We start from the raw sequence: 15,385 nt of genomic DNA on the forward strand, positions 1-15,385 counted from the left end.
TCCCTTGCTAGCCTAAAAAGTCACCTCTTCATCATTAACACGGAACTTGATCTCGTTCTTCTCTGAATCTATAAGAGCCCTTCCCGTGGCAAGGAAAGGTCTTCCCAGAATAATAAGGATATCTCGATCAACAGCACAATCAAGAATTACGAAATCTGCCGGTAGAAGGAATTCACCGACCCGAACAAGCACAACATCAATAACCCTAACTGGCCTCTTTATAGATCTATCAGCCATCTGTAGTTGCATGGTGGTAGGTCTAGGCATTCCCAACCCTGATTTCTTATAAATAGCAAGCGACATCAGGTTAATGCTAGCCCCATTATCACATAATGCACAAGCAAAATCATAGTGACCAACAGAAAATGGAATAGTAAAGGCGCCAGGATCCTCTTTCTTCTGAACACTGGTTGTAGATATGATAGAACTAACACAATGAGTTAGACTCACAGTTTCATGCTTTATCAGTCTCTTCTTTGTCAACAGCTCCTTCAAATATTTTGCAAAACCTGACATCTCTTGGAAGGCATCAAGAAAAGGAATGTTCATCGATAGCTGCTTCAACTGATCATAGAACCTCTGACACTTAGCATCCTCAGTCTTCTTCACCAACCGCTGTGAAAAGGGAGGTGTAGATTGAAATAATTGGGTCAAAGGGTGAAGAGTCCCTTTAACTGTTGCTTTGCTAGTGTCACTAATGCCTTCATGCTTTTTAGAACTTTTCGGAATATCAGCAACCTGCTTAGCAATAAGAACCTCTGTCTAGACCTCATCAACAATTGTTGGCATATTGGATTGTGCCTCTTCTTCTTCTTCAGAAACTGGCTCGATATTAATCACATTTTTCTCTACACTTTGAAGCAGTGTCCCACTCCGAGGGCTAATAGCAACACACCTCTCATAATAATCACCTCTACCACTCTTCGAATTTGGAATACTATCACTAGGAAGTCCTCTCTTTTGTGGAGGGTGTTGTTCTTTGGAAATATCTCACATCTGCGACTCGAGCTTTTGAATGGAAGCAGTGTGAGATCCCATAGTTTCAGTCAGCCCTTCAATGTTCTATCTACTTTGTCTTGGTTGGCTAGCACCTTCTTAAGCATGCTCTCCAACTTAAAACTCCCTTGCTTATTCGACTGACCCTTTGGTGGAATATATGGATTTGAACTCCTATTTCCAAAATTATTGTTGTTGTTGTAGTTTCATTGGTTCGATCACCATAGTTGTTGTTATAATTATCTTTTCCCTGTTGAGGCCTCCATTGATTATGATTCTGATTTTGATAGCCTCCTTGGTAGTTCTGCCTTTGGTAACCCCTTTTAGAGTTATTAACATATTTAGCATCTTCATACTACATAGGAGGCCCCTCTTGATATGGACCCTCTTGAACTTGGTACATTCCCGGAACTTCTTCAATAACATTAACTTTCTTCGCTTCCCTTTCATCAAGTCTCTTTGTCAGCAAAGAAATATTGGTTGCTATCTAAGCTAGATTCTACTGAGTCTCTTGATTCTCCTTCGCAATACTATGGATTATTGGAGCTCCATAGGATACACTGTCAGTACCACCCAAATTCCATGCTTTATTTCAAGTGTTAAGCTTATCAAGCGACTGAGTGATTTGGGCATATGTCTTGTCCATAAAACACCCAACAGCTGCATTGTTCGCCACTGCTTGCGTCAATGGATCTAGCCCTCTATAGAACTTCCCCATCAATATATGTTCTGGAAAACCATGATTTGGAGACTTCTGCAAATATTCCTTGAATCTCTCCCAAGCTTCAAATAGTTTCTCCCCTGGAAGCTGTTTGAAATCATATATCTTGTCATGAATTTCAGCTTTCTTGCTTGGCGGAAACCACTTCTTGAGAAAAACAGCAACCAGCTCTCCCCACGTATGAATAGTGTTATAGGGCAGCTTCTCAAACCAAACTCTTGCTTCACCGGCTAAAGATTATTTGAAAACTCTTAGCCAAAGAGCATCATCTGTAACAGCATTCTGCATATGTTGGGCACACACACCCATAAAATTCTTTAAATGTTGTTGAGGGTCATCATCGGTAGAGTTTCAAAAATATCCCTCAAGTTTGAGCAGTTGGTAGATAGTGGAGTCAATCTTGCCGTTTGCAGCATTCACCCTAGGTGGAACAATAGCAGATGCATATTCCACCACGTCTAGCATATCCGCAAAGACATTCTCAATCTCCACTTCCACTGGTGGGTCTTGTGCTTGCAAACCCCTATTACCACCTGCTCTACATCCTTCTCTGTTGTTCGTGATCACCTAGTTCATAGTAAATAGCAAAAAATGTGTGATGGAATAGAAAAAGACTTTAAGTAAAGTACAAATTATTTAGTAATTTCGAAACCGTATTCCCCGGCAACAGCAACAAAATTTGATACGCTCAAATTACACCTATTAAATGGCATAAAGCGGACGATGTCAAATAAAGTAACCCAACTAGGTTAGGGTCAAATCCCATAGGAAATATGGTGTGAAAAGGTTACTAAAGTCGTAGAGTACTGTCTTGCGGTCTAGTTTCATATCCATTGAGTTTGTAGAAGATTGGTTCTTTACTAACTAATTGCTAACTAATTACCTTTAGTTGTAATAAATGGATAAAAGAAAACCAAGGTTGTGTCCCCTTTAGATGAAGTGTAATGCTCTGGGTCTTAATATGATATACTTCTAATGGACTGTTGTATGAATGCACTTAATCTCTACTTGACTCCCTAATATTTCCCAATAGTTTGAAATTAATTCTCTTAATGATATTCCCAAATATAAATGAGTGTATATGAAAAACAATTAATATGTGCCAAGTAAACTCATCTTATTCCTAAGCGAATTTATTAAACGAGGGTTAACGCCTCGAGTTCTTGTTATTTATCCGTACCAAACCCTACTCACTTTCCCAAGTAAAGCAAAGTTAATGGCTTAAATTAATGTTTGCAACCATCAATTATGAATGAAGAACGAAGAATAAATAAACCCTAACAATCCATTATGCATATATCAATAGTAAAAACTCATTCACATAACACCCATCGTTGGGTTCACAACCTTAGTAGAGAAATTAGCTACTCATGGTATTAATTGCAAAATAAAGGTTTGTAGAAATCATTGATACTTACAATTGATGAAAAGTAAGATGGAAAAGATAAATCTTGTCCTCAAAAGCTTCAACAACCAAGAGTATTCAATGCTAAGAGAATAAATTCTAAACCTGATAATGAATAAAACCCTACAAGAAACTATTTATAAGGTCTCAAAAAAATACAAAATTACAACTAACCAAATTTTCCCCTGACGGCGTTAAATACGGTCCGTATAATTAAATACAGACCGTATATAATTATACAGTCACTAAGTCTTTGTTTCTTCACTTCGAATTACGAACATAGGATACGGCCCGTATATAAATATACAATCCGTAAAACTTGGCTGTATCTTCTCATCATCCAAGCTTGATTTTCTGCCTTGCTTTTTTTCATCCACTAAATATGAGCAGGGATACGGCCTGTATAATGAAATACAGTCTATATAGCTTGTCCGTAACTCAACTTCTCCAACTTCAAGTTTCTGTTTCCAATAGCTTCTTAAATACGACCAGGAATACGGTCCGTAATTCCTCCACTTGGTTCCAGTTCATGCAATTTTAGTGTTCTAGTCCTTCAAACCGTCAATTACCTGAAAAGTAATAAAAACACAACAAAACGACACTTACTTGCTTAAAAACAAGCAAAACTTCTTGTCAAAAGGCATCAGTTGTGCCGTAATTTCACGGCACATCAATAGCCAACACCTTGCTTTATGGAAAGAGAAAAACCATCAACTAACTCTAAAGATTCAAAGCCTGCGAGCTGAATAGTATAAATGGGTCAAAGAGATTAATGTTCTCCAAGCTGAACGTGATGAGGTTTTGCTGCAATGGGATGAGGCTCGTGCCTATGTTAAAGCTCAAGAATCCTGGGGCATTCTTCATACTGAGTATACCACTTGGAAAGTCCAAGGGTATACTCTTGAACATGTCGAGCAAGGAATTGATAACTTTGAGGACAGAATAGAAGAAGCCCGTATGCTCGAGATAAAAGCCTCTGCAGCATTACCTCCAGCTCCTCACCTTGACTCCAATGGTGAAGACACCGGAATTGATAATAAAGGTGTTGAGAACTGTAACGACCTTCCCAGTTGTTATGAAAAATCTAGGATCGCCCTTCCAATAGAACCTTTCAAAAGGTAGAACAAGCTGATAGAAACTCAATATAGAAGTCTAAGAATTGAAAACTTGGCTTTTTGTGATTATTGTTTGGTTGTGTTGAGTCCATCGGGGGGTGACGTAGGAAATTAGATCTTTGTTGGGGATTCTAAGGCCACGGGTGAGTCTGTATGTTGTTTTTACATTAATGTGCATGTGTTTTTGTGTTTGTGAGGCCTCGGGTGAAGTGTTGCGTGATAGAGTGAAAAACTAGTGGGAATTAGCGAGCTCACTAGTTCAGTGGCACAACTGTGGCAGACGTCGTACTACTGCAGTGGGGCCGCTGTAGCGGCGTGCTCTTCTCCGCCGCGGTCATATGGGAAATGGGGGTGTCCGCTATGGCGGGCATTGGACCACTGTAGCTTTTGTGTTATGGCGGGTCCGTGCTCACCAGCGAAAGTGGATGAAGGTGAAGGTTCACTACAGCGGGACCTTGCCCGCTATAGCGAGACCACCGCAGCAGAGAGAACTACCGCCGCAGCGGTCGACGGGGGCAGTAAGCCGTGTTTTAAACACTTAGTCCGAATTCTTTATTCATAAAATTCTAAAATAGTTCCCAAGGAACACCTAGGGCGAAATTCTAAGGCTAGTGCAAGAATATTCTTGAGAGGTAAGTCTCAACCCTTCCTTCCTTCATTACGCATTCATCTCTAAGATTATTATCATTCTAATGGGTCTACAATGGTGAATTGAGGACTAGTAACCCTAGAACTTAATAGACCTTTAATTGTTGGTGGGTTATGAATATTATTGAGTGGTTATCATCGAAAGGCTTGGATTATCACTTTCTGATCAATTATTGAACCGTTAGAGACATGAACTAAGTGAATTGAGACTTAGGGTTTCATAAAGATGGTACCTTGACCATAGAAATTTCTTGCAAGAGATAACTTGAATGAATAACCTTATGACTTGATATTCTATGGTTGCTAGGGCTAATATTAGGATGATTTACACCTAGTAAGTATTCACCCATTAGAAAGGGGTAAGGTGGAAGGGTGTTCATTAAATTGATATTGTTGACTAAAGTGTTGTGACTTATTTAGCATCTTGATTGCTAGACTTTGAGCGTTCTGAGGCACTACGGAAGGGGAAGAATATAGCGGAGTGATTCGCATTATTCCAGCTCTACAATTGAGGTAGGTTACAGTTTACTTGAGTCAGACTTTGAGTAGTTGATTGTATGTGTTATGAGATTGATAAAAGAAATTATGTCTAGTCATCAGGCATAACGTGTGGTTGGAATTTCTATATGTTATTGATTGAGTGATAATGTGGGCTAAATGCCATTATTCGATGTGTGGTGATCTATAATTTGATGAAAATTATAGTGAGAAGTTAATATGATCTTCGTGATGAAAATTATATACTACTTGATAATCACTCATTAAAAGTGATGTGACAATATATATATTTATATGTATATGAAAAGACGCATTTGAAAGAGGGTGAGGATGTGACCTAGATATTGGGCGCATTTGACAGGGGGTGAGAATGTGGCCTAAGTTAAAGGCTTGCTATCCGAGGTAAGATTCTGAAGCGAGGGTACATGGACACCATGGGTCCCCTGCAGGTCATAGCTATTGGGCAAAGATACCAATTAGCATGTATGTACACGAGTGATCAGTGACTGAGTAACTGAGAATGTGTTGTGAGGTTTATTCCATTGCTTGCTTCCGTTGACTTGATTGTAATGTCATTGGTGATTTCTTTATTAACATCATTAGTGGACTTAATTTGTTAATATCATTGATTGACTTGGGTTGGCTATCTGATTATGTGTTGTTGACTGGTCTGTCTATTTTATTAATTTTATGATTCATGCATGATACTAATCTTAGTCGACCTATGATATCTACCGGTACATAGTGTTTGTACTGATACTACCTTGCTGTATTCGTTTTGAGTGCAGATTGTGATCCAGAGACTGCTACTCGACCTCATATTTAGCTTGAGGCCATTTGCTGACAGATTGAGGGCGAGCTTCTATCCATACCAGGCCGCCCGAAGATCTTCCTTTATTTAATGTCTATTTTCATTCCAGACATTGATGTTTATTTATTTCAGACAGTATGGATTCCTTAGACATGTTTTGGATTAGAGTCCTTGTACTGTGACTTTCGAATTTTGGGGTTGTAATAGTTAGGACTTCCATATTTACATTATTGTTTTATCGCATGACTACTTTTGAGTTAATCTTGCGTGTAATTAATTGGTAACTGAATGAATTGGCTAAGTAAAAATGAACCTTGAATGAGTAGATGGTTAAGTGTATTGGTTCGCCCACTAGGAGTTAGTGTAGGTGCCAGTCATAGCAGGTTGGGTCGTGACAAGAACGAAGAGGATGCTCCCTTGAGCCCGACTCTTTCTCCACCACCGACCAATTTTATTACCTCTGACACAGCTGACCGTGATGAGGGGAGTGTTTCCCCAGAAATTTAAACACGTTTTTCAGAATCTTTTGGATGGTCCTAAATGGCCTTTTAAGACAGTAATGTTTTGGTTTCGGCCCGATCGGACTTTTTAAGATATTGTTATTTTATTCTGTTTTTGTCAAGCCTTGATCCTTTATGATGGTGCTTGACGTTAATTTAACTATTGCTCAACTGTTAGGGAATTTTAAATTAAACCTTTAGTTTGCAATTTGTGTTGGGTATTTTTCATCCGACTTTCATCTTTTTCGGGCAACAATTCTACCGAATAAATTCTATTAACAAGGACCTTGCATTTATACTTATGAATAGGACGTCTTCCATTCATTTTAGGTATTTAAATTTTTTATGCTAAAAAAATGAGCTGTAGTTAAGCTTTCTTTTTTTGTGAAGTCTTAGTCTTTTATTGACTTTTGAACTTTTCTATTACAATGTATAGTTACAACAAAAAATTTCAAACACAAAAAACGGCTACCAGGATGCCAAGGTTCCTACGGGAGTTATGAATTCTCTCTACGGAAACAACTCCTGGCAACAGTCCCCAGTATCCTTATGCTAACAATTCACGTTCTCTTTTACGAATATTGCATCCTTTCTTCTAATTGCTCAATGTTATGGCATATCTCTCCCTCAGTGTTTGAGTGCGAAACAATGAGGGCTCAAATGGTGAAATATTCCTTCTGACAGTCCCCAGTGCAATATTCCAAACCAAGCATCCAAGAAAGAGTAACACGCTTTACATTGCTGTCTCATTAAAAACCTGGCCGGAAAACCCCTTATTGGGATAAAAATCGGTCTAAGGAAAAGAGAGTGCAGCATGTGTTTTCAAAATTATTGAATGGGTTTCTGAGTTAGCTATTTCCGCCTTCTCGTATCATCAGGATTGTATCGGAAAAATCCGTGTATTTAAGAAAAACGAAGTGGATTGAAACATACCTGTCAACAATAATACCGCTTCAAGTGACTAACAGTCCAATTATTTGGAAACTCAGTCCCATCCTCCGTTTCTAATTGATACGAACCTTTCCCCATTATATTTGCTATCCAGTAAGGTCCCTCCCAATTAGGACCAAGTTTTCCAGCATTCAAGTCCCTCGTGGTAAGAGTTACCTTCCGCATGACCAAATCTCCTATCTGGAAGTATCTGAGCTTTGTCCAGCGATTATAATATTTTCCCATCCTTTGCTTTTGTGTAACGATCCTGAGCAAAGTCATTTCCTTGTGTTCTTCCAATAGATCCAGACTGACCAGTAACAATTAATTATTTTCTTCTTCATTGGCGCGGGTGTACCTTAAGGATGGCTACCCTATTTCTACTGGGATCAAGGCCTCAGCCCCATACACCAGTGAAACTGGAGTTTCGCCAGTGTTGAGCTTCGTAGTTTTACGATGTGCCCATAATAATTTTAGTAGTAACTCCCTCAATTTTCCTTTTGCTAATTCTAGCCTTTTCTTTAAACTTTGCACATTTGTCTTATTGATCGGTTCCGCCTGACCATTTGTGTTCGGATGGTAAGGGTCGAGGTGATCCGTTTGATCTACCCATGAACTGCGACCCATTGTCACAGGTTATTTCCTGTGGGATTCCGAAATGACAAATAATATGGTCGTAAATGAAATCAATAATATCTTTTTCTCTTATCTCCTTGTAAACCCCTGCTTCCACCTATTTAGAAAAATAATTAGTCATAATAAGCAAAAACTTGATTTGACCGGGCACCGCGGGTAACGGCCCCATAATGCCCATCCCCCATTTCATGAAAGGCCAAGGTAACACCATCGGATGCAGCAATTTCGCCGGTTGATTCATCATCGGAGCATGACATTGACATTTGTCGCACTTCTGGACAAATGCTTTTGTGTCTTCCTCTATTTGGGACCAATAATAACCTGCTCTAATCAACTTTCTCACTAATAAGTTTGCACCAGAATGATTTTCACAGACTCTTTCATGCACCTCCCTCATTACATAATCCGTCTCCCCCAGTCCCAAGCACCTAGCTAGTGGACCGTAGAAATACCTTCTATACAACCGCCCATCTACTATACAATACTGAGCTGCCTTTGTTCGCAGTGCTCGAGATTCTTTTGCGCCATCCAGTAATATTCCATCGCAAAGATAATCTATGTATTTTCTACGCCAATCCCAAGACAAACTGTTAGAATACACTTCATCATGACTAGAATCCAATGCAGAATTCAGCAACTGCACCACTTTACCCTAGCTGATTCCTTCAGCGTTAGTCGATGACCCCAAATTCGCAAGGGCATCAACTTCTATTTTTTGTTCTCGTGACACGTGTTCCATTGTCCACTCCTTAAAACATCATAGCAGCATCCTTACCTTATCCAAGTACTTCTGCATCCGGTCGTCTTTACATCAAAAATTCTATGGACTTGATTGACCAGCAAGAGGGAATCATTTTTTGCCTCAATGACCTTAACTCCCAAGCTCCGAGCTAATTCTAAACCTGTAATCATTGCCTCATACACAACTTCATTATTAGTTAACTGCACAGTTCTAATTGTCTGTCTAATTATATCCCCAAAGGAAGTTTTTAGCACTATACCCAATCCAGACCCCTTTACATTGGTTGCCCCATCCGTAAAAAAGTTCCATACCCCAGGTAACACCCCAGAAGAAATTATATATTCTTTTTCAACCTCGGGTATCATCCTAGGGTTGAAATTAGCTACAAAAATCGGCTAATACTTGAGATTTTAATGTCGCACGAGGCCTATATTCTATATCATAACAGCTAACTTCAACAACCCACTTTGCTAACCTACTTGATAATTTGGGTTTATTCAATATATTCCTCAACGGATAAGTTGTCACGACGCAAATAGGATGACATTGACAATAAGGTCTTCACTTCCTAACGACAGTTATTAATGCCAAAGCCAATTTTTCTAGATGAGGATACCTGGTCTCAGTTCTTGCCAAAGTTCTACTAACATAATAAATAGGAAACTGCGTACCTTTATCTTCACGAACTAAAAATGCACTTACCGCTACCACGGATATGACCATATACAAAAGAACCTACTCACCGCCAATGGTTTAGATAAGAAGTGTGCACTTGAAAGATACTTCTTCAAATCCCTTAAAGCTTATTGACATTTGGGTTTCCACTCAAAATCCTTTTTAGAGAGAAGAATTGATGACTCTGTTTAGAGGATCGAGAAATAAAGAGACTTAAAGCTGCCAACCTTCCGGTCAATCTGTGCACTGCTTTTACATCTTCTAACACCTCTGGAATTTCTTCTATGGCCTTTATTTTATCTGTGTTGACCTCAATCCCTTGGTTCGACATCAAGAACCCCAGAAACTTTCCTGAGCCAACTCCAAAAGTACATTTTTCCGGATTAAGCTTCATGTTGAATTTTTTGAGTACCTCAAATGTTTCCTGCAAGTGACTCAAATGGTCCTTCGAACAAAGTGATTTAACCAACATATCATCTATGTAAACTATGGTCTTACCAATTTGATTTTCAAACATACGGTTACCTAAACGTTGATAAGTAGCTCCAGCATTTTTTAAATCGAAGGGCATAACATTAAGTGCCATATTTAGTGATAAACAAGGTTTTTCTTGATCATCTGGATTCATCATTATTTGATTGTACCTGGAATAAGTGTCAAGAAAACTCAAACATGTCATACCCTGCCGTTGCATCAATCATCCGATCAATGTGTGGTAAAGAAAACGAATCCTTTGGACATGCTTTATTCAAATATTTGAAGTCTATACACATTCTTAACTTATTTCCCTTTTTAGGTACAACCACTACATTGGCTAACCAATCAGGATAAGTTACTTACTTCCCTGATAGATCTTATGTTTAGTAATTTAGTTACCTCTTCTTTGACAAACATGTTCTTGTATTCAGCTATAAGCCTCCTTTTTTGATTTACCGAAGAAAGCCTCGGGTCCAGGCTGAGTTTATGGGTCGTTAGTTCCAGTGAAATCCCTGTCATATCTTTCTCTCCAGCTGTTGATCAACAAGAACAACTTGCTCCAGTTCCTCTATAGTGGATTTTGTAGCGTCTGATTCATCCAGAACCACGAACGATCTTGGCACTCCATAATTTTCTACTTCTTCATGCTCTGCAGCATTTGGCCCGGTGTCTTCCACTTCTTGTGATCGCACAATCTGCGCATCTACCGAGCCGATTTGCTGTAATTTCTATTTTGCTTCGGTTTCTGTACTTTTTTTTATTTGTTAAAGGCGATTCTTCCCTCTTATGCTCTTTCCCGTGATTCGAGAGAGAACATTTCTTTAGCTCCTAACTGCTCTCCCCTAATTTGTTTGATTCCATCCGGCGTAAGAAATTTGAGAAGCAAATGCAAGGTAGAGAGCACTACTTTCATATCATGTATCCAAGGCCTTCCAAAGATCGCATTATAACTCATATCACCATCAATGACATAGAATTTGGTGTGTTTGAGTATTCCTCCCACATTGATTAGTGGTATAATTTCCCCTTTTACCGTCTCACTTTCAAGTCGATTGGAAAGGGCCTCCAAATATTGCATAATGTCTTTGTCACCTCGGGTCTCACTGCTGCTTTCCCTGTGCTCAGCGTTCGTATTGGCCAAATTTGTTCCAACATTATTTCTTCCTGTTTGCAACTCAGCAATAGCCTTTTGTTTCTTTTTCAACAGGTCCAGGATTTTTGCTAACCCTGGATTTGCAGCGTTACTTATTCTTCGTGCTCATCATTGGGAGTGAGATTGTTTCCCGTATGCTTGGATCTACGAGGAGAAATCTGGGCTTGATGATTCCCCACCCTGACTTCTCCTGTTGCCAGATCTCTTTCATGTGCATTAGTGTTGTTCAATACTCCATCAATTTGGTTTCCAGTGTTCGTCATTGTTAAAACTGCCTAGTAACAGAGATTAAAATATAATAAGTAAAGTAATTAGAGCAACAAAACAATATCACTATTATCCTTAGCCCCAAGATGGATGCCAAACTGTTTACCCTAAAAAATAGTACAGTTAAATTTATTTGAGGTCTAAAGGATACGTGAATTGATTTGTTATAAACAGTGAATAATAAAGCCAATAATGACTAGAGAAATCGAATGAATAAATTAGTAAAGTATTGTAAAACGATAATGAATTAAATAAGCCTAGGCTTTGTTGATAGTTAGAGAGAATCCTTTGATAGATTTTCCTCCGGTGGAACAACTAGTTGCTTTAGCCTTGCGGAGTTAATGGTAACCCAGTACAAAAGAATGATAAAGTAAACTTAATTGTGAAAATTGAATAGAATGGATGGGTGTAAGTTGTTGTTATTCGATGATCTTTTTTAGAGTCTTTCAGGCTCCTTTTATAGTACAAATACATCAGCACTTGAGTTGTGATTAAATCTTAATGATGAGACATGATAGACAATAAATATTGATTAATTCTAAATCGTAATGTCTGCTGCGAACCCGGACCGGTCACACAACGTTTATCATCAATTAAAGACCCGAAACAATTGACTTGGCAAGTTTGCTTCGGGGTTAACCAAGGTCTCTAATTCCGACCAAATTAAACAACTAAGCGGCGTTTCGCCTTCAAATGCCACGTGTTCCTTTCTTGTCATGCCATGTGTCCAGTTATATTTTATCATGCAGACACTAACCTAATTTAGCTTCGAAATTAAGTCTAATTGACTTTCAAAAAGAGAAACACGTGTAGACAATAAAATTCCATCGAAAAAATAATAATCAAGACAGAAAAATATCGCAACAATTGTAGTATTTGATTTCAAATATGAATGTTACAGTCCATTATATCTATATTTATTGGACCTAATTAATTTATTCAATTATATTAATTCATAATATTTATTTAGACTAATATATCTTGAATTTCATATAATTCAAATATCTTATGAATTTAAATTTAATAAAATTTCATCGCCACAACATGATAACTAATATGGAACAGAGGAGTACTAACATGATAACTAATACGGAATAGAGGAGTACGTAAAGTCAAACTAAGCTGCATTCATTGGTTTTCTTCTTGACATGGAGTTCTAAAAATCTAAAACCTCCATGAATAAATCATTTCCTCTAAAGGGGAAAGGCAAAAGTTAAATGGATGACTGCATTTATGTACGTCAGGGAGAAGTAGAACTAAAGAACCTAACAATTTCATTATATTCTAAACCATATTCGTATCCTCAACAAAAAATAGCAACTTTATAGAAGTTGATCGATACAAGCACCATATAGGATTTTCTTTATGTTTTGGTTAACTGAGCCAATCATCTTTACATAAGAAACTTATTATTACCTCATCTTGAATCATATCCATGTTTTCAGCACCATATAGACAAGATATCGTATCATTAGGAGCTTAAAAAGATGAATGAATATAAACTGAACAAGCTAATGCAATTTTAGAGGAAAATTAATGACACCTCTTCTAGGCACACTTTACTCATGTACAATCATATACCAACTCAACCATTACTAGTCCATTCAATCCCCACAATCATTAATTAGAGGTTCTTTTTTTTCCAACATTCAGTAGAGGTTGTGTGACTGCACGCTTTACTTTTTTCCTTGAGCTATCCAGTGCAAATTTACATTTAGGATATTGGACCAATGAATTAAACAAAAGAATAATTCCCACAAATCGGTCCAAAAATTGAATGCTACTATTCACATATTTACCCAAATAGTTTTCTTGCCTAGTAAAGGGAACTCAACCAGATAACGTGAAAATACCACTAATAAATGAATATGCTTCATTAATAGAACTTTTTGGCCACTCAATAAACCGCTACACAAAAATTTACGTCGATAAAATCAGAAAAGAATAGAACAAAATGGTTTAACTGTATATATACATACTCAGACCTTAGCCAATTTTTGCTAAACCCACTCACAAAAAACTGACAAAAAGAGAGTAGATCTAGCAAAATTTGTTGTTTTTAGTGTTTATCTACAGGAGTATAAAGTGTCCGAAAAGACGAATTTGCCCCTTCCATGCTAAAATCATACCCCTGAGAGCCAACGAAAATACTCACTAATCTCCACCCCAGTCTGGCCAGCCTCCAAATTATCATCGTCAATAGGAACGATGACGTCACTCCGCCGGCTGCTAAACCTACCGGAACTCCGAAATGACGCAATTCTGTCAACGTAATCGCTTAACCAACTCCGTCCACTGGACACGTCAGTAGTTATATTATCATCACCGCTACATTCAGAAACACCTCTCTGATGAACAGACCCTATAGAAACTTCATGTCCTTCTTCATCAACAACATATTCAAATGAACAAATGGAATACGATCTACGCCCTTCGATATCTGACCCGACCCGTCTCCTACTTATACTACCCATTTCGACTCTAAAACTACCGCTACTACGAGTGGCAATAGTACGACTGTCAGTTGCCAATACTTTGCTGAGTATATCGGTATCGTTAGGGTTCACATTAAACCGGCAGAGAGGACAAGTCTGGTTAGTTACAAGCCACGTGTCGATACATTCACTATGAAAAGCATGACAACAAAGAGGAAGCAAACGTAGCTTATCATGTGGTTCGAATTTCGAGAGGCAAACTGCACACTCAATGCCAGCCAAATTATTACCAGTCACTGAACCGAAACTGAATAGCGGCAATGACTCAAGTAGTTGACCCGAAAATCGATGTGATACTACGACATCATTTGTGGTTGAGTAAGTTCGGGAGAGTAGGCGAAGGAGGAGGTAAATGGAAACAGAAAGTATAATGGCGGATGCAACAACGATGATAACTATCATAATCGACGACGATGATGAAGAAGAAGAAGAAGGGGAATTATCGTTTGAAATATATACGGCGGTGCTGGGAATTGTATCGCCGTTGACGGAGGTGAAATACATTGGCGGTGGTTGTTTATAGTAGGCCGACATTATTTAGATATTGAAAGGTAGAGAAAGAAAGAGAAGAAAAAATGGATGTAATTAATTATTTAGGTCTTCTGTAGAGAGAGAAGATGAGGAGAGTATTTATGAGGTTAGCTTGTAAAAGAGGAGAATGGCATGTTCATGTTCATGAGTTTATGTCTCTGTGTTTAATGTGAGGGGTTTGAAAGATGATCACGTGAAGGGCACGAGGAGGGGTTATAACAGAACAACCTTAAATATAGTAGTAATGGAACAGACGCGGTGCTGGTGATAATATTACAATTGGACGACCTTTTCACACGGGGATTCAGAATTTTCATTGAGGGGTTCGAAGAAAATAACAAAAACTAAATATAAAAAATAATATTGTCGATGGGAATCGAACCTATGACGCTAAAGATAATTTTGAATACCTTGGATCGCTTGAGCTAACTTTTTATATTTACTCAAGATATTCAAAAGTGTAAGTACATAAACACAAAAAATATACCTTATATACACTGTAATTTTTTACTGATGTATTCGAATTGACATCCTCTAAATCTGCCCCTGCCCATATGATATAAAATAATATAGACAAGGCTTTAACTATGTGAAGAATTGCTTCAATTTTGCTGATGTTATTTGGTGAAAGTGAGTGAGGAAAGAAGAGGGTGACAGTTATCAGTAGGCGAGCAAAATAAATGCTGCTCCGTTCAATTTATGTGACATCATTTAATTATGCATTGAGTTTAAGAAAGAAAAAAAAACTTTTTAGAATTTGTTGGTTTAAAACAAATGTTAAATGT

General features: G+C 38.1%; 1 protein-coding gene and 1 non-coding gene across 2 annotated transcripts; one reads left to right on the forward strand and one right to left on the reverse strand.

Moving 5' to 3' along the window:
- Window positions 1-1,730: 1,730 nt before the first annotated feature.
- Window positions 1,731-1,836, forward strand: LOC132618614 (small nucleolar RNA R71). The gene has a single exon (XR_009574224.1). It is a non-coding gene; the product is annotated as a small nucleolar RNA R71 (small nucleolar RNA).
- Window positions 1,837-13,400: 11,564 nt separating this feature from the next.
- LOC132635123 (E3 ubiquitin-protein ligase ATL4-like) lies at window positions 13,401-14,785 on the reverse strand. The gene has a single exon (XM_060351411.1). The coding sequence runs from the start codon at window positions 14,601-14,603 to the stop codon at window positions 13,698-13,700; it is 906 nt and encodes a 301-aa protein (XP_060207394.1). The 5' UTR covers window positions 14,604-14,785; the 3' UTR covers window positions 13,401-13,697.
- Between the last annotated feature and the right edge of the window lie 600 nt (window positions 14,786-15,385).

This window comes from Lycium barbarum, chromosome 1 (assembly GCF_019175385.1).
Source record: "Lycium barbarum isolate Lr01 chromosome 1, ASM1917538v2, whole genome shotgun sequence".
In the NCBI taxonomy this organism is placed as follows: domain Eukaryota; kingdom Viridiplantae; phylum Streptophyta; class Magnoliopsida; order Solanales; family Solanaceae; genus Lycium; species Lycium barbarum.

What these genes read in the sequence shown, in the direction of transcription:
- LOC132635123 (XM_060351411.1), bottom strand. Translation starts at nt 14,603, where the DNA reads ATGTCGGCCTACTATAAACAACCACCGCCAATGTATTTCACCTCCGTC.